A 19,993-nucleotide genomic window follows, 5' to 3' on the forward strand; every position below is an offset into this window, starting at 1 on the left:
CACCACACAGTTCTACATTATTTCCTACTACCTTCTACTGACCTGTTAGACCAAGACTCAACAATCTCCATCCTGTTTTCTACCTACTACTCAGAGCATCAGACCCAAAGCAGACATTCCATTGGACTGTATGACACCACAGATGTCTACATATGGTCCTATATCTCCTGACTAGATACGCCTAGACTTATCTCCATTCTGTCCCAGAAGTGCTTAGTATTGTTTGACTTTTCCATACATTGGCGAGTGGCTCAGATGTGTAGTCAGCAATCCATTTTTTGTGCTTTCAAAAATGCTATTCTATAGTCATACACTTTTCTTTTGATTTTTTCTACTATAAATGTAGGTTTGTTTTTTAACATGATGCATCACAAGTGACTCAGATGCATGTGCTCTGTTCCGTCTTTTCCATGAAGTCCTTCAAGATGTACAGACAGTGCAATTAATCCTGGGATTTTGTATTATATAGTTTTGGCTCTTGGTAGTCTTACACTACATCACCGTGTCCGCTATCATTTTTAAACATAGGACTACTGCTGCATACTTGGGCTACTTTTGCTAATGGGACTAGTCACCCTGAAACACCAGACTGCAAGCATATTGCAGGCTAGTATAAGTTGCAGCTACTTACCGTCAAATGTCATTATAGGCCAGTGGGTCTTTTTCTTAATGTTGATCATAGCACTGAAATACTTGTCATATGTGAATCATCTATGTATGCATGTTGAAATGGAACCAGACCGGACCTACCCTAGTTGAAAAGCATTCTCAGTTTCATAGGTGTACTCATCACGCTTAAGAATGACAACAATAATACTGGTTATCATACTTATTCTTTATGAAAGGCAAACCACATAACACATAATAAACATCAGAAAATTTCAAGAGACTACATCGGTCTTAAAAATTCATGCTTGTGCTATTGTTTGTGGGGTCTCCTGAGGTACATCATAGTCACAACAGTGGATGCAGCACAGCTGACATAATATTCCATGTACGAGGATAAAATCATTACTAAATGAACAGTCTACAAATAAAGTGCAATTGTGCCATTCTGCAACATGGTGACATACTTCCGAATATACAAGTGACCTTACTACACGTTAGTGCAATTAAACACAGGAATTCTGCAATATGTCCCAAAGTAGAAACATCTTAGGAGACATGACTAATGCTTTGGTATTGCAGAGTAAAAGTGAAAAGAAATAAATGAATACACAATGAAACTGAGATATACAATAGATGGAACATTGACATATGAAACATTGATAGATAAAAATTATATAAAAATGACATATACAATACACATTGAAATTGTAATATTGTCTCGCGATATTTCATAGTCTCAAAGCGCTTTACAGCATCCCTGCCCAAAGCCCACAGTGAGCAAGCCGGAGGCAACAGTGGCAAGGAAAAACTCCCTAGAAGGAAGAAACCTTAGGAGGAGCCAGACTCAGAGGGGGAGCCCATGCTCCTGGGGCTGGCAGGGAAAGTCAGTCATAATTCACATTTTCCCAGTCTTCACATTTGAGATGCAAGCAGAGGGCAGGCAGTTGATACTAGGCAAGTGCTGGAGCTGTGCCAGATGGTGGGGCAAACAGTAGTACAGCAGCAGGGCAGAGGGGGAAGACATCAGAGGCAGAAGGGCAGAAGAATAGAACCACAAGAAATAAAACTGGCACACCATAACAAGAAACATATAGGAGCAATGGCACATTATAATCAAGGTAGCCTGGGTGTCTTTCTATAGTGTTTGGAGATTATGTGTGGCAGGGTTCACTACGGGTATCAGTGCTCAATTGCGGTGGTTTATGCGCACTGCACACTAGGCCTGAGTCCTCCACACACGGCTTGGCTTATTGGCAGAAAGGGCGAAGGGACACTTGATGCAGTGGCCATGGGGTCAGTGACATCGACAGCAGGCACTGGAAAAAACAGGAAACATGCATGTCAGTGAACAAGAGACTGGCAGTTGCAAAGTCAAACTACCTCAGAGAAAAAGTAGCCTTGGAAATAGGAAAACTCACAAGGGCAAGCAATCTTCTGGTCAGGTAGCAGGGAGTGCGATGTGTTATGGGAACTTCATGTAGTGGGCATGGAGTCAGCAACATCAGTAGCACGCAAAGTGAAACTGGCTCAGAAAGAACAGTGGATAATGCAGTAGCCTATAGGCTGCATAGACAGACGATCTGCAGCAGGCAAGGTTGGAGATATGAAACCGACATTTATACAAAGGTCCCTTGGGTTGATATTCATGGTGGTAGATGATGATTTTGCAATAGTGACCTGAGGAGATTCATACAAGTCGTCAGGTTAAACATCTGGAACGCCAGGACATACCAGGTGATTTTGACAATGTTCAGCTGGCTAATGTCTCAGGTCTTGTACCATGAACTATGGTGGAATATCTAAGACAATGACGGTAAGGGAGACACTGTGAATCATGCACCTTTGCTATGCCCACATGGTCATGCACAGCCACTGCGTCTAGATGAATATTGTTGGCGACAAACTGCCCAGCTTTTCCAGTTTCTTCCTCGCACATCCATATGTACGACTGCATTCCATGTTACTTGCTTGTAGCTTTATCATCAACTGTAGTAGAACAGAACCACACACAAAACGAAGTCCAGCCTAGAGACTGCATCACATACTTTATGACAATACAGGAAAAGCAGACCTACATCCAATGTTTCCTTCCATTAGTCTGAAACTTTTCTGTAAGACACTACACAGACAGATGACTATAAGGGCTTACCGTGGCCTACAGATGTCTGTGGCCGTTTGCCCTTGAGGGCTCCAGACAAGGTTTGCCTTATTAGCACAAGGGGTGAAGGTAATCTTCAGGTGGTGGCCATGGGGTGAGTGATGTAAACAGCAGGCACTGGAAAAAGAGAAAAACCAGAAATTTGCATGTCAGGCAAATATTAACAGTGGCCAAGTAAAAGTGCCTCAAAGAGGAAGAAACCTTCGGAAGAGGCAAACTCACATGTCCAGCCCAGCATACTCTGGCCAGGTTGTAGGCAGTATGATGCATTACTGTCCCAATCTGATGCCATAACAAGTGCAGGGGGTGATCTGGCTTAGGGTGGGGAGCATACACAGATGGCTGGTGGCAGGCAGAGGTGGACATAGGTAGGGAACATGTATGCAAACGTGCACACAAGGTCCCTTAGCTTGATCCTCAGAGTGCCACATGATAATTGTACATTGGTAGTGTTGGGTAATTAGTAGGAAGAGAGACTACAAATAAACAAAAAAGGTTTGAACAAAAATGGTTGCGGCTGGGGCTGGATCGGGGGGACGAGGAATGCTACATTACATTTATGTTGGAGGTCGGAACTGGAAATGTCAGGCTGCTTTATACATAAAACTTTGTAGTGACCACAGATAAGTTGAGAAGTGACAGAGCCCACAGATAAGTTGTGCATGTTGTCACTTCCAGCTTCAGTCCTCAGAAAATGACACAGAAACAGTGGTCCGATGGCAAATGGAACGCACTATGACAGGGGTGTCAAACTCTAGTCCTGGAGGGCTGGAGCTCTGTCTAGCTTAGTTGTTTCTGTTCCACCAGAAATGAGTTAAAGAGTGACGTGTTAATTAGCACAAAGAGTTGAATCAGGTGTGTTAAATGAGAGGAAACTCAAAAACGTGCAGGGCTTCGGCCCTCCAGGACTGGACTTTGACACCCCTGCACTAGAAGATTAACACAAATGACGATGCCCCCCCCAGACCCAGCCCCCTAACCTCACCACTGTGCCAGCCACCCCAAGCTTAGGCCCAGCCCCAGTAGACCCCTCTCCATAAAACTCAGTCCATCACAAATTTTATTATCAGTTTGCATACAATTTCACAGACAATGTAGGACAACACATTCATGGTGGCTAAAATATGTTGGCATTACAGAAACACAGATACCGTTTTTGACAATGTCCTTTGCATACACATGATCAATCAAAGTGCCGTTCCCAGTGGTCGCGTCTTTCACAAGTTGAGCATACCCATGTTCCTCCATAAAAGTGGTGATTGTACTTCCTGTGAAAAGATTTTCATTAAAATCTCCCATGATGATTTTCCCTCCATCCATGCTGTCCATGCGAGCGATCAGCCACATGAGATTCTTCTGAAAGATTGACACAGTATACGAGGGCGGTCTGTATAGTACTGAGACTGTTGTTTTCAGTAGGCCCACATTGAACTGGAGACACTCAATGTTGACACACTGCAAATCAACAACGCTACAGTTGGTATGTTCTTTATAATACACGCCCACACCACCATGCTGTTGGTTCTTCAGTTCGGCAAAGATTGAATCATCACCATCGTACGCGAGATGTCTCCGTTTCCCATAGAATGAAAATCCATTCAGGTGTATCTCTTCTGTGTCTTCCTTTAACCACGTCTCTGTCAAGCAGATGATATCGGCTTTCATATACCTTCCGTCTTGCTTTATGTCATCCAGGTGACATACGAGTCCTTGAACATTGTGGAGGAGAATTCTGCATAATGATGGCACTTCTGTGACAGGTTCAATAAAAGCAGGCATGCTTTGCATTGCACTCTCAATGTCCTGTTTTGCGTATATAACACTTTCCTTGAAGTCTTCTATTATGAGGCCTTCCAGAGAAGTCACACGGCTTAACGCTACGTATGCCTGTCCAGCTGCAAATATCTTCTTCAGTGATACAACAGCCTTATCCACAGTCAGACCTTGTACTTTGTGTACTGTGCAAGCCCATGCTAATCTCAATGGAAACTGACGTCGTGCTGCACCGCTGTTACCCACTCTCTCCTCCTCTGGTTTGATTCGTGTTGCTCTGTCCAAACCTTTGATTAAGCACGGCTTCTTTGCTCTGAGTGACTTACCAGCTGCTTCATTGTCAAACGTGACGTATATTTCGAATGGGAAATCGTCCTCAGTACCAAAGCACACCTCACTTACCGTACCAAATGCACCATTTACCAGGCCGTCTGAAACGTCGATGTTTTTCAGTAGCATTACCCGTGCGTGAACACCTACGTGAAGTGTTTCTGACAGACACGTCTTGTAAACTTGTGCGTGATGTCCAGCTTTCCTTTGCAGTCGGCCAGTTGCAGCGACCCTTTCAAAGTCCTGAGCGTGAATGACGACAGGATCTGAGCATACCTTCTGCAGCATGCGATGGTTATGCAGATCTGCTTCATAATTAGTCGCATAGATATGAAGGGCAGTACTGTCTTGTCCTTGGTCTGTCACCCGTCGTTTAAGCATAGCAATGTCTTCCTCTAGCATTGCATCACCCCTTTTGCGTTTCCTTAGCCGATTCAGCAACTGTGCAAAATCCAAATCTTTCTGTCTCATGATGTCCGTCAGCTCCACTGAAGCAAAATGATTCTGCCATAGATTGACACCTTTAGTCTCAGTATACAAAGGTTTCCCTTTCACCGGACAAAGCTGGTAGAAATCTCCAACGGCAACTATTGAGACGTTACCAAAGGCAGAATAATCTCCAGTTTGCTTGATTTGTCTCAATCTGCCATGAATATATGAAAGCAGTTTGTGATCGACCATTGAAATCTCATCTATAATCAATATCTGCAGGTTTCCCAGTTCAGCTCTCAATGAATTTATCTTCTCATCTCCAAGTGGTTGATAAGGCAGCTTCACATCTGTCGCAATGTGGAAACAGGCGTGTATCGTCGCAGCACTGATGTTGTAGGCACTAACCCCAGTCGGAGCAGTCAGCAACACATGCCTCTCATCCGGGTTATCTGACAACTTTGACAAGATACGAGATGCCTCATAATGTACTGCTTTGATCAAGACAGACTTGCCCACACCTCCAGGTCCAGATATAAATACATGAAATGGTTCTGGATTTTCACCACGTGTCTTCTGTAAACACCAGCTTCTTATTTTGTAAAAGATCTCAGACTGCTTCTTGTTCAGTGAGCGAAGCAAAGCCAGCGCTTCCTGCCTTGACATACCACAAGGATTGTCCTGGAACATATGGCGACCCGGTCTCGGTAACAAATCTGGTATCTCATCACGGTCTTCGCTCATTTCTGGCGTTACACTGAATTTGCTGGCGAGGCACTCCAACCGTTCACATTCAGTCTCTGGACAGATCAGTGCCCATGCATCCTCCATTACACCATGCAACTGTAGATCTTCCTCAGCTTTGTCTATCACATCCGCTTCCTTTTCAAAACTTGCCATATTTGAGTCGACGACCCGTTTCACCGAATGTAATTCATTACCGAAAAACTTCACAAAGCCAGTCTCGTAGAAGTCCTGGTAACTGCCAAAAGGAGGTGGTTTTAGTTGGCCATCAAAATAATGTGGTAGGAACAGCTGCAAAATGCTTTGATGGTATTTCTCTAGGTCCTTTGTGGGCGAAAACCTAGCATACCGAACAACAGCTGCATCTGTGCGTGTCCTTTTCTTCATGAATCCTAATTTCCTGTCCAACTCTATACTGCCAGCAGACGAGCTCTCAGATTTTGATAAAATTCTGTATTCAGAAGCAAATCTCGCCAGGCACATTTCTGAAAAGTCTTCTGTTTTTGGTCTGCCTTTATATCTGTCAGTGATACTGTTCATCCAAATGTTCTGCTCATCCTCCTCCTCACACTCTGCTTTCTTCCGTATGACATGTAGTGGAAGACTCATTCTCACCGTATGCTCTCCAGTTGGGATAAACTGCACTTTGCGTGATCCCTCTTTCAACCTCATGTTAGTCAGACGATACACACTTTCCTGAGCTGAAACTTCACGATTATGCAGAAACACACTGCCCAGTTGTCGAAGAGCTTCTTTCGCATCAAGGTTGCCTTGCTGGGAGGCCTCTTTCTGAGCATTTGCCAGGAGCAGTCCCATCTCTCTCTCAGCTTTGGAAATGTAGGAGATGATGTATACAATACATGAATATGCATCAACCACAAACTGAATGTCCATGTTTGCATTCCAACATCGTAGAAGGTCTCTGTTATATTGGTTCACCCAGACTTCACATGGTCTTCTCTTCAGAACGATGCTAGTGTTCTTTGTTAGTCTCGAGTAAGCGGCTTCAAATACTTCTTGATTTAGATGAATTGCATCAAACAAAGAATCAACAGAGTCATAGTTGGCCTCAGTGTTCAGCAGAGCATGCTTCACTTTCTTCATGATGGCCGCTGCTACTTCTTTTTTGAGGTGTTTTCCATCAGTCTCAGCATTTCCAAGTTTGTGTGATGACAGAAATGTCCTGTTACTTGGTGGACGTGGGAAATTAAATCTACAAGTTGTCCCTTTTTTCTTGCATGTTTTCGAGTGTCTCTTACTATGTTGCTGTACACTACATACGATTTCATGCATTTCATCGTCATCCTCGGGCATTTCACATGTCACATACCGATCAATGAAAGCTGCTACTTCGTCGTCCTCACCTTTACCAACCTTTGGTGCATCTTCCACCCAGAACAAACAGTGAGTGTGAGGTGATCCCCGTTGCTGAAATTCTACTCTGTAGAAGTAGTCAACTATTTTGCCGATGGGTTGCGCTTCTGACATGATCACATCTTTCAGGAAGCAGTGAAATCGATGATCAAACATTCTAGCGGCCGTCACGGGATTATTCTTCAACAGGGCACATCTTTCTGACCACTCTAGCTTGGCGCTTTGTGCATCAATACCATCTTGTTTGAAGATTACCGTCATCAGTTCCGTCCAACGTAAATCGGCAGAGGAAAAGGAGCAAAACCATGTGGGAATACCAAGCTGTCTCACCATCGCAAACAAATCTTTCTGAACACTTTGCCAAAAAACAGGGGTGCCTCTGATGGGTCTCAGAAATTTGTAGCCTTGATCAAAATTCAACATCCTTCGTAGAGACTCCGCGTTTGTCAAAGTTTCTGACGTGATGGTGCCTTTGTCCCAGACATCATACCCTTTTCTCACAGCAATGGACACATTTGACACAACTTGCTGAAGCTCAGACAAATACTGCCCATAAAAAATATAGTCCAAGTTTTTTGCAAAACGTCCATCTGCATTAAGGATCCTTGTATTTAAATATCTAGACAATGTCAGTTTCTCATTCCTCCTCTCGTGAAAAGTGCCTGTGGCTTTTGGGAAAAGGACTGGAAAACATTTAGCCTCATTAGACTCATCAGTCAAAAGCCTCACTGGATTGTTTCCTTCTGCGGGTGCCATAGCCATTATTCCGTCAAAGTGCTGATCCAGGATCTCTTGTGCTATGTCAACAGGTTGAAGGCACGTATCCATATACATGCCATGTTGTTGTCTATCATGCAGAGTTTCATCCATGTCCTCATCTTCCATGTTATTTTCAGCAGCTGAATCATCATGTATGTCACTTACATCAGCAGGGACGTCTTCAGTTCTTTGTAGTGGATTAATCCAATCATTGTTGAACTGTATATCACTGTAAAATTTGTTATGCTCTCTGAGATACATCAAGGCCTTCTTTATCTTTTCTGGGTGCACAAATTCATATTTGTAGTGTCCTTTGTAAGTTAACTTCCTCTTCAGCTTCACGCGAATCATAAGGTCATCGTTGTTCACTCTCGGTAAAGCTTGGGCTACATTTGGAACGCTAGATGGGACGCAAGTCACTGGACCATGAACACCATTTTGTCCACCTTTTGGCAAAGACACAATCCTCATGAAAGGAATATGCATACCAATCAGATGCTGTTCTAGTGAATTTAAACATTGCAACTCAGTAGGGACTGGCTGTAAGGCTAGATTGTTTGTGACACTCTCAGCTGGAATTCTCCCATCATGAATCTTTCTGTGACATGTGTAGCAAATCCACAATGAACCTGCAGGGCCCCTCAGATCACTACAGTTTTCAGAACAGGCATCTACACATTTATGCAAGTATGTATCTGTGATACACCGCGATGCCACTAAAGCAACCCCTTCTGATTTTCTCAAGTATTCATCTTTCCTGCATATGACAACTTGATGTTTAAACAGCATTCGATGACACACTGAACAAATGTACACAGGTCCTGTATTAATTTTCTCTCTAAACTGTTCAATCACATACCAAATATCCTTTCTTTTATCCTTCTCTTTCACCCGTTTTTCAATATTTCTGCTTTTTACTGCAGTAGCAAACTGGCTGTTTGTTTTGTATCTATCAATACTAGATTGCTTGACACATTCCCTGTGTTCAATGTCTACTGCATATTTATTGACACTCGCCTGCTTGAGACGTTCCCTGTATTCAATGTCTACAGTATATTTATTCACACCAGACTGCTTGACACGTTCCCTGTGTTCAATGTCTACGGCATATTTATTCACACTCGACTGCTTGAGACGTTCCCTGTATTCAATGTCTACAGCATATTTATTCACACCAGACTGCTTGACACACTCCCTGTGTTCAATGTCCATGGCATATTTATTCACACTCGACTGCTTGAGACGTTCCCTGTATTCAACGTCTGTGGCATATTTATTCACACCCGACTGCTTGAGACGTTCCCTGTATTTAATGTCTACGGCATATTTATTCACACCAGACTGCTTGAGACGTTCCCTGTATTGAATGTCTACGGCATATTTATTCACACCCGACTGCTTGACACGTTCCCTGTGTTCAACGTCTGTGGCATATTTATTGACACTCGACTGTCTCACACATTGCCTATGATCAGCGTCTGTGGCATACTTACAGATGCTTGACTGCTTCACATGATCTCTGTACACTTCATTCTCACGGTAGCGCTTTGTGCTTCTCTCAAGTTGTTCCTCCTTGTACACCTTACTTACTTCATACCGTCTTTTCTGTCGTTCCAGTCTCCGACGACATGATGAAGGCACATCAGAAGTGGCAATCTGAGAGCAGGTCGCAGCACAACCATCAGCATCATGCCTTTTCACACAAGTTACAGCCTCATAATGTGACTCATTACAATGTTTCAGGTATATACCCGTCTGATCACTATCACAACCAAGACACGTGGAGTACTTTAACCATCTGTCATGAGAGTATGTGAAAATATGCACACCAAGCAGATTGGCAGCAGCTTGAATCTCTACCTCAGATGCCCAAGTACCAACGTACTTCATCCGTGATGCGGCAACATACTGAGTGACAGAAGAGTGACCTTCTCTCAGACAAGCGGCATACCTGGATTCATCTCTTAGTATGTGGGCAACAACAGCACACCTGATTTTCCTGTGTTCTCTCTCGCTTCCAGTTATAGCAAAAGCCACAGACCTGAAAAAGCAGTTACCATCACCAGTGATAGGCATCGTTCTGCAAGGATCACCCATTGGAAACTCTGCAGTCACGTCTACATGACCATGCTCGACGTACACCACACCTAGTTTACAGGACAGGCGTCTTTGCTGCTGCGTTGTCAAAGGACTGAAGGAAAACTGCTCACTGTGCAGCTCACCGATAAAGACCACATCAGCTTCATTACCAGCATAGACATCATCCTCACACGCTTCATCATCTGTCACATTCAGCCTTACCGTACCATATCCAGTCTCTGGTGTGCTGGTCAACTGGTCGAGTCTGGTGACTGATGAGTTACCTTCGGAATGCTGCTGTGCGATGCTTTCGGTGGATACACTCACACTTACAGCTGTAATCTCAAACTGCTCCCCTTTTGCATCTAAAGACAGGCCCAGGATAGCAATGTGGTTCAACAAAGAGTCTAGGCTAGAGTGGTAAGCCAGTATGCTTCTGCCCGATGCTTCGCTTGTGCCATCTTCCCGTCGGGAATGCGAGTCGATCACCACATACCATGACCCTTGCTTAATGAGAGCACAGGTATTGACTTTTATGGTAAAAAGACATGCATCAAACCGTGAGAATACTCTTCTTACCGCTTCATCAGCTGACATAAGAACATCACTGATATCTCCATACTCACTCACACCAAACAATCCAACAAACATGTCATCGTGGTACTTTATTTGAAATGTATCACCATTCAATGAGTACTCTGTCGGTAGATCTCTGACAAACAGATACCCAGAAGCATCTCGAATTCTCCCAGCGTCTCTGATGGTACTGTAGAGGTCGTCTCCGTTCAGCAGCACTTGATCAAGGTCTGTGACCGACCAGCTTAAGACATTCTTTATTTTACACATCAGTATAGCCATCAAACTATTAGCCACACACTGTTTGTTACCATTGATTCCAAATCGTTGGTCTCCTTGATGAAATGAGCCTCTCACTGTAGGTGCCTGAGGAAAATGAGGAGATACACTGATAGTTACAGGGTTCACATGCTGTTGCTGATCCAGGGTTAGGTAATCGTTTGGCCCTGCCGGGGTACTTTTCATCTCAAGTTTGCAACCGGGTAGGCAACTGGGTAGGCAACTGGGTAGGCAACCAAGTTTCACATCAAGTTTCACATCAAGTTTCAAATCAAGTTTCAAATCAAGTTTCAAATCAAGTTTCAAATCAAGGGGGTCCGTCACAAGAACAGCCTTTCTTTTGTGAGGGGGCTGCGGTACCTCGTCCGTCGGCGCCTTTCCTTCACCAGGGGAAGGAGAAGACCTACAAAACTTGTCAACAGTCCTGCAAATGGCACCCATAGCGGGAACCCGGTGGTCATGGCTAGTCGGCAAAGTCGCAGTCATCACCATTTTGGTATTCCGAGAGGGGGGAAATGGGTTAACCCCGTCATCAGTCACAGCCATGACAGACACAGGCCGCGACTGTGCGGCCTGGTCAGGTTGTTGGTCGTGGCTCGTCCGCCGAGTCGCAGTCATCACCATTTTGGTATTCCGGTAGGGGGGAAATGGGTTAACCCCGTCATCAGTCCTAGCCACGACATGGATGGCAGCAGCAGCGGGATCAGGCTGTTGGTTGTGGCTCGTCAGATTAGTCACGGTCAACTCCATTTTGGGTCGGGGAAAAGGGCATACCCCGTCAACAGTCTCAGCCACAACATCGCTACAAGTAGCTAGACGCCTATCCATTAGCCTCTTCTTCGCTGCTGCTGAACGCCGGGATGCCTTGGTGCGAGGCATCTACAGATGAACAGGAGGGAGAAAAAAAAAAATAAAAAATACAAAACACCTCCTTCCAACTTTACTTTGCAGTCATAATGTCAAATGCATATACATGGATGTGTTTTGTCAGGAGTGGTTCCAATGGTGGTCTTCTGTGAGACGGTACACCAACAACGTTCTGCCCTGTTTATACTACTTAACCTATAATACATCTGTCTCACATGACTTGATTTTTTAAAACAGAGACAGAAAACACTACAACAGGTAAGTCACACTGCCAAACATCCATATCACACACATCAGCAAGTTTTGCCTCAACACCCAGTGACCTAAATGTTTCACATGTATGCCGATTTGTCCCGTCAATCTAATAGAATTTATTGAAAGACCTACAGATTCCTAATGCCATCGATACAAATACACTTTGGCTGCTTAACATTAGTATCGTGGCCATTTCTCATATTGTGTGACAGCTTCTCTGTCACTACACATCCAATGTCTATGCAACACACAATGGCACAGCTGTTTCATGTTAAGCAGTAAGATAATTACCATTAGAATACTACGATTCTACTGCTATAGCAAATATATGCAGTAAAATAGTATGACATGAACAAGCAATGCAGGGTGCAAGTGCACAAAGCATACCTCCTATCACTTTGTCTTCGAGTCTGTAAGTCCACCAGAAATCTGCAGAGAAAAAGAGACAAGCAAGTTTCTTTGCGTCAACATTTCCCACCAGTCATCTTTATTGAAAACATGTAAACTTGATATGCCTTTTAAGGTCATTCAAGCTGATTGACCTAAGCTAAAACATAATTGGCGAAAATGACATCGGCTTCAAAATATTCACCTTTGATGCGACAGCTCTTCAAAGTCTACAAAGACAACATGCATCAGTTAATGACTGACGTGCATTTATTGTACAAGCATTTCATTAGTATATGCAGCAGTGTGATAAGCTTCCAATACACATACAGAAACATTTTCCACTGTACCAATCATAGCAGTGTGGTTGGTATGAACTTTATCAACATGCGTAACTAGTAATAAAAGTTTTAAAAAAGGATAAATTAGGTTCTCACTAAGATCTAGCCACAGCAGTCAAATTGACAAAAGTCCAGTGAACAAACATGGCTGAGACGTTATGCAGCCACACAGATTTGTTTCACGCTGGTTAGGGCTGCACGATATTGCGAGGGGGGGGGGGGACACACAATATTTATTCTTTCCACAATGTATATTGCGGAAAAAATCTAATTAGTTCAACAGCTCTTTTGGTATGATTAACCATTATAGAAAGATTGAACTGATTTTGCCCAATTATAATGATAATAACTCAATCAGAACTAAAAGCATGACCATTAAACTAAGGAAGCTTATTGCATATAGTAGTTAACATGAGTGACGAAATAGATCAAACAGAACATTTTAATGTCCAATTAAACCTTTTTTTTAGCCACGGTGAACATAAGGGTCATTCCATGTCAGACTTTCTGACCTCATCGTCACGGATTTCAATGACACTTGGCATGGTGATTTGGTCAGATAATCAAGTCATGAAACTGAAATTGGGCATGTCTTGGATCAATATTGAGGGACAAAGTTTTAACTTTGCTCTCTGTATTGTGCATGGCGGAGTTCTGCTTTGACACATGCGCGGACATACAGGAGCACATTCTCACCACCGGACAGAGCGCACATTGGAAAATATGTTACATCAACCACCTGAAAAGCAGACAAACATCTCATAAAATAAATGTTCTGGTGATTAGTTCAGTTGTTATATTGACTGCTGTCCATGAACACCATGAATCCTGACTGTGTTCCCCCCCCAAAAGGGATCAGCATTGTGAGGAATTGTGGTTTTGATACACATTTCAGAAAAGTAATCGTATCTCAGCAATAACTCAAAAACCAAATTTTCTGGAGATGTTCATGACGTTATGAGCTAACTGTAGTAAAAAAAAAAATCATCAATTTTGAAATAGAAATTCAACACCAAAAAAAACTAACATTTTAATCAGTTATTACATAGCAATTATTCATATGGGGATGGCATAGAAATTTGTTCAATCTATAGAGCTGGACAATAGCTTTAAAACAATGAGTACTATTTCTGTGCAGCTTACATTAAGGTAAATATACACAGTCATACTAGGTCCCCCCTAAAAAAAAAGTTAAAACTGTTTGCTTAAATCTCCCTCTGTCTGATCTAAGACACGCTTAATTTCAGTTTCACGAGTTACTCATCTGACCAAATCAGCATTCATTATAATCCGTGATGAGGTGGTCCAAAACTGATAATTTGACATGGAATGACCAATAACAAACAATACACAACTTATAAATACAACCTTAAAAATTATCACCAAATAATGACCATTGTTCCACACACTCAAATTAACTTTTACATATGTTGATTTTGGAAAACATACTTGCAAAACAAGCAACCAGTATGTCTCACATAAATACGGATGTTTAGCATTGCACTTCAATAAATACAGATATTTCAAAAGCAGGCTAACGTCGACACGTCCGCATCGAGTACTACTTTCTCTCTTAAAGTAAAAATACACCACACAAAAAACTTGACTAAGATGCGTTTACTGTCGGTCACAAACCAACAACTTGTACTAAGAACGCGCATCTAACACATTTCCCAGCGGTAGTCGCTTACGCATCTCAGCAACTATCGCATTTATAAATCTACCACTGATAAGGTGACCACCCAATCCATGTCATGAGGGACACTATGAGCTATGACAGGATTTGCAAACTACCATTCTAACCATTTCAATTAAAAAGACCTGGAATTAATTTAAGCACAGAGTTCTTGCTCTGTGTTGATTGGTCAGTCTCCTATAATCATGCATGTGTCACTAATGTTAGTGAAACAGCTGGATGAGTCTTTCATTAAAGTAGTTATCCCTAATAGGAATACATATAGGGTGACCACCTAATCCATGTCAGGAGAGAAACTAGGAGCTAATTCAGGTTTTAAAAACTACTTTAATGAAAAGCTCCCCCTACTCGGCTAAATTGTTTGGTTTGTCTTGTACTTTTACTAGTTGGTTTCCTTGATTGAGAGACTCATCCAGCTGTTTCACTTTAACATTAGTGACACATGCATGATTATACGAGACTAACCAATCAACACAGCAAGAACTCAGTGCTTAAATTAATTCCAGGTCTTTTTAATTGAAATGGTTAGAATGGTAGTTTGCAAATCCTGTCATAGCTCATACATGTCCCTCATGACATGGATTGGGTGGTCACCCTAACCACTGAACTCAAAAGATAGCTAAAACAACTTACAACAAGGTAATCTAAAAGCAGAATACACGATACCACCAACAAACAAGTAATAGATAGACCGTTACATTCATACACAGGCTTACCTATTCAGTAGTAAAATGCAGAGGATTGGCCTCCCTAGTGCACAGGCCAGGGCATAGTCACTTCCACGTAAAAATCGTCCCTCTCGTTAGAACTAATGAAGTTAGTTGTTTACGCTAAATTCTACAAACTTTCTACAAACACACAGCAGCAAACCATCAACAAACAAGTAAAAGCAGATTTGGCTGACAACATAACCAAACTCTTTAAGACACAAAACTAGTAAATTACTACTGCGACACTGACTAACCACTATAACAGTAATGCTTTGCGCACCGTTATGCTTTAAATTTGTGATTATAAAAAACATTTATCAAATTTTAATAACAGAAGCATTTCAAGCATCAGCTACCTCTTTCAAAATACATTATTTTTTTCCTTACCCCGATAACGTCAGATTACATATACGCCTAACTTTAAACAGATACGTCTACCGTAATTATAAATGTTAAAACATAAAACGACATGCCACAGACACAGTGTTTAAAACACACTCTGCGCTTCTGCACCAAAATTAATTTTGACCACTTGCATGTGATTTACTGCTGCCAAATCCTTATAGGCTGCATTACAAAATGTATTACTTGAAAACATAGGCCTATATGAACGGGGATAATGTAAAGCGCCTTCAGACAATTCAATATTCTGACGGTGCGCTATACAAATAAAATTAAACTGAATAAAAGTACATTTTACTGTAAGACCGTATATGCGAACATGCTTAGGAAAAACAAGACACCTAAAATGGCTGCCACAGCCCTTTGTGGTGCATTTAACAACACAGAAACAAACGCTTACATTAGTGCTCAAACACTATTGCCTAAGACCGAACTAAAAATATTTAAAAAAAAAAACCTTACCACAAAATAAACCACCTACAATTATAAAACAGCAAAGCGTCAACAGACGAATAAAAACATACCATTACACATATGAAGCGTCTTACCTGTTGCAAGGCCAGAAGTCAAATGCAAGGCAGGAGCCTTCCTATGACTGAGACCTGGGAGTGGTCACGTACGTCAGCCAATCAAAACTGTAAAAACAGCTCCCGGCCTCTTTGTCAACCTACCTCAGCGAAACCAAGAAACAAAATGGCTGCCGCTACAACGCCTCTACGGCTATTCTGAATTAATGCTTAATCAGCTTACCACTTTATGAAGTTATTTCTTTACGCTAAATTATACACACCTAACTCTTCAAACATACAGCAGCAAACCTTCAACATACAAGTAAAAACAAATTTCGCTGACAAAAAACTTAACCAAACTCTTAAAATGGAAAGTAGTAAATTACTACTGTGACAATGACCAATTAGTATAACAGTAATCCTTTGCACCCCGTAACGCTTTATTTAATGTTAAAAATTAATATCAAATTTTAATAACACAGAAGCATTTCAAGCATCAGCTGCCTCTTTCAAAAGACCGTTTTCATAGACATTGACATGAAACATACATAGCCTGTAGAAACTTTAGTGAATGAATCTTGTGAAAATGTCAAGTTGTTCTATCGGCAGCCCGATGTGCACGGCGTACTCTCCGTAAGACAAGTCGAGGGAGGCGTAAAGGCGTTTTCCCCATGAGGATCAACGAAGCTTCAATTATTATTAATTTATACAGGCTCAGGTACTGCACCGGATAGTTTTTCATTGTGTCCGACATCGTTACGCCAAAACTAAAACAATCTCCATCATAATTTCTACCTACTACTTAGACCATCTCACCCAAAACCAGTCCTGCTCTGTCCTACATCTCCTATCCCGTTAGACCTACGCTCAATCTCCATCCTGTAATGGCAGTCTAATTCTGTCTGACTATCTACTACCCTGGCCGCCGGTTCTCTGCCGTTTTTCCTCTGTTGTCCTACTTGTCCTACCTGTCCTATCATCCTACGCTTTGGACCCTTTCGTAACTGCTTGCAGTTTCTAGTTATTATTATTTTTCTGCCCTAAAACTGAATGCCCAGCCTAAACCGTAAGTCCTAGGCTGACCAAACTTGGTAAGGTGCTTGCAATTCCTACCCACTACTCAGGTTGTCCGACCCGTCCGACTCAGCCAGAGGGGGGTGCCGTAGCGCCCCCCAACACGTTTTGGACGATATCTCCTGTCCTGTTTGTCCTACCATCGAAATTCTTTTTTCTCCTGATGCAGACAGCCTTGCCCTACCAAAAAGTCAATGGGACCATGAAGCTCCGCCTACTTAGATTTTTTGCTAATTTGCATAATTTGCAAATCATACTTTTTCCTTAAAGTGCTGGCTTGTCCTACCAAATCAGACAAATGAGGTGTCAGACGAATCAGAATTCTCAGCTGATCAAGAAACATTAACAAAATTGAGACATTTTTATATCCTACGGCCATTAGCCACGCCCAAACAATGTCCAAATTTGGCCCGTTTTGGTCTGATGGCTATAACTTGGCCGTGCCTTGGCCTACCTAGACCAAATTTGAAATCCTACCTTCCGACACCATTCTGGGGACACGGTCCAAGGCGGGCTGCATTTCGTCCATAGGGGGCGCTACAACTAAAAACTGCCAATATCTCCTGACTGCCTTGGCCAATCCAACTGAAATTTTGCTGACATATACTACGACCTAGCCTGAGGACAGTCACATACAATGCCAGTCATCAATCATAAAAGCTTGGCTGCCATTAGCCAATCAACATCAAGCAGCCATTTGACAGGCTTAACAATGACCAATCAAACCAAAATTTGGCTGCTACATTCACCTTCTGACCCTCTGCACATCCTGTAAAGGACAACTCACTAGGCCAGATGGGGGCGCTACAGTGGCCCCATTTGCATTTCTGCCTATTTCTACAAAACTGTCAAGCCTACAGTTAAAATTGATTGCCAGTCTAATTCAATATGTCATGGCAAATCTAAACACATATGTAACTTGGTTATATATCATTGCATTTTTGCATAATTTATAATTGTCTGTAAACAGGATTTTTCGTTGCCCTCCTAGAATTTTTGCCGCACCTACTTAAATCTGCTGTCATTAAAATCAGGAGACAGTCCATTTAATGATTTACAGAAAAAATCTTATGCTTTCAGTAAGGTACGGCCAAAAGCCAAACCATGACCATACTGGTGCCACGTACATTTCAATCAGACAGCTATATCTCAGGCATGCTTCAGCCAATCATTACCAAATTTCTCTCACTAATGTAGTGCTATACCACCGAGCGACCCTCCAAATTTTGTGTCGATCAGTCAAACGGGAGCGCTACGGCCACTGTTTATATGTTACTAAGACCAACCTAGGCCAATTCAGGTATAATGAGTTACCAGATCAGTTATGAAAGTGTCTACTGATCTCACCCATCTTACCATCAGAAGCGGGTGGCTCAGTGGGCTAAACCTGTGTGCTTGTAATCAGAGGGTCACCGGTTCAAACCCAGCTTCGGTTGGTACTTGAGCTAGGCAGCCCGATGTGCACAGCATGCTCTCTGTAAAGCAAGCTGGGGAGACATATAGGCATTTTCCCCATGATGGTCAATGAAGCTTCTATTTTTGTTATTAACCCAGCCATTCAGACGGGCTTAGGCACTCCTCCAGAGGGTTCGATTATAATTATTTTTCTTCCCTAAAACTGAATGCCCAGCCAAAACCATAAGTCCTAGGCCGACCAAATTTGGCAGTAAGATTCCTATTGCTATCCACTACTGAGCCTCTCTGACCCATCCCAGTCAGTCAGAGGGGGGCACCGTTGCGCCCCACAACATGTTTTGGTCGATATCTCCTGTCCTACTTGTCCTACACTTAAATTTTATTGGCAGTCAAATTTACTATGTCGTACCAAATCCAGGAACATATATAGTCATATCGCATTAGACCTATGCCAAAATTTCCATCATGTTATGGCTGACTAATTCTGTCTGACTTTCTACTACCCTGGCCGCCAGATCTCTGCCCTTATTCCTCTACTGTCCTACCAGTCCGATTGTCCTACGCTTTGGACCCTTTAGTAACTGCTTGCAGTTTCTAGTTATTATTAAGGGTCCAAAGGACGAAGTCCTTATGGACCATTATTGTTTTTCTTAGGATTTTTCTCTTTTATTATTAAGGGTCCAAAGGACGAAGTCCTTATGGACCATTATTGTTTTTCTTAGGATTATTAAGGGTCCAAAGGACGAAGTCCTTATGGACCATTATTGTTTTTCTTAGGATTATTATTATTATTATTATTATTATTATTTTTCTGCCCTAAAACTGAATGTACAGCCTAAACTGTAAGAGCTAGACCAACCAAACTTGGTCAGATGATGTCAATTCCTACCCACTACTCAGGTTGTCCTACCCAGTCCTGCCAGCCAGATGGGGGCGCCTTAGCGCCCCCCAACACGTTTCGGTCGATATCTCCTGTCCTGTTAGACCTACAATCGAAATTCTTTGTTCTACATATACAGACAGCAAAGCCCTACCAACTTGCCATTTGGACTATGAAGCTCCGCCTACTTAGATTTTTTGCTAATTTGCATAATTTGCCAATCCTACTTTTTCCTTAAAGTCCTGGCTTGTCCTACCAAATCAGACAAATGAGGTGTCAGACGAATCAGAATTCTCTGCTGATCAAGAATTATCCACAAAATTCAGACATTTTTATATCCTACGGC

The 19,993-nt window shown here is 42.4% G+C and overlaps 1 protein-coding gene and 1 long non-coding RNA gene across 5 annotated transcripts in view; both read right to left on the bottom strand.

The window, feature by feature from the left end:
- Nucleotides 1–11,328, bottom strand: part of LOC140578138 (uncharacterized) — a 51,143-nt gene extending 39,815 nt beyond the window's left edge. Inside the window, exons 1-4 of one of the 4 annotated variants that reach the window (XM_072698076.1) lie at nt 9,670–11,328; nt 2,759–2,884; nt 2,450–2,595; nt 1,664–1,925 (exon numbers count right to left, since the gene is read on the bottom strand). In XM_072698076.1, coding sequence (XP_072554177.1) covers nt 2,844–2,884; nt 9,670–11,296 — 1,668 coding nt within the window. In that variant the 5' untranslated portion in view covers nt 11,297–11,328 and the 3' untranslated portion in view covers nt 1,664–1,925; nt 2,450–2,595; nt 2,759–2,843. Of the gene's footprint in view, nt 1–1,663; nt 1,926–2,206; nt 2,287–2,449; nt 2,596–2,758; nt 2,885–2,989; nt 3,711–9,669 lie in introns of those variants that run through there. The other 3 variants (XR_011982151.1, XM_072698074.1, XM_072698075.1) reach the window with 3 other exon arrangements.
- A 12-nt stretch (nt 11,329–11,340) lies between these two features.
- LOC140578139 (uncharacterized) lies at nt 11,341–12,850 on the bottom strand. The gene is made up of 3 exons (XR_011982152.1): nt 12,825–12,850; nt 12,620–12,661; nt 11,341–11,989 (listed from the first exon to the last, which is right to left on the bottom strand). It is a non-coding gene; the product is annotated as an uncharacterized lncRNA (long non-coding RNA).
- Between the last annotated feature and the right edge of the window lie 7,143 nt (nt 12,851–19,993).

This window comes from Paramormyrops kingsleyae, chromosome 13 (genome assembly GCF_048594095.1).
Source record: "Paramormyrops kingsleyae isolate MSU_618 chromosome 13, PKINGS_0.4, whole genome shotgun sequence".
Lineage (NCBI taxonomy): Eukaryota > Metazoa > Chordata > Actinopteri > Osteoglossiformes > Mormyridae > Paramormyrops > Paramormyrops kingsleyae.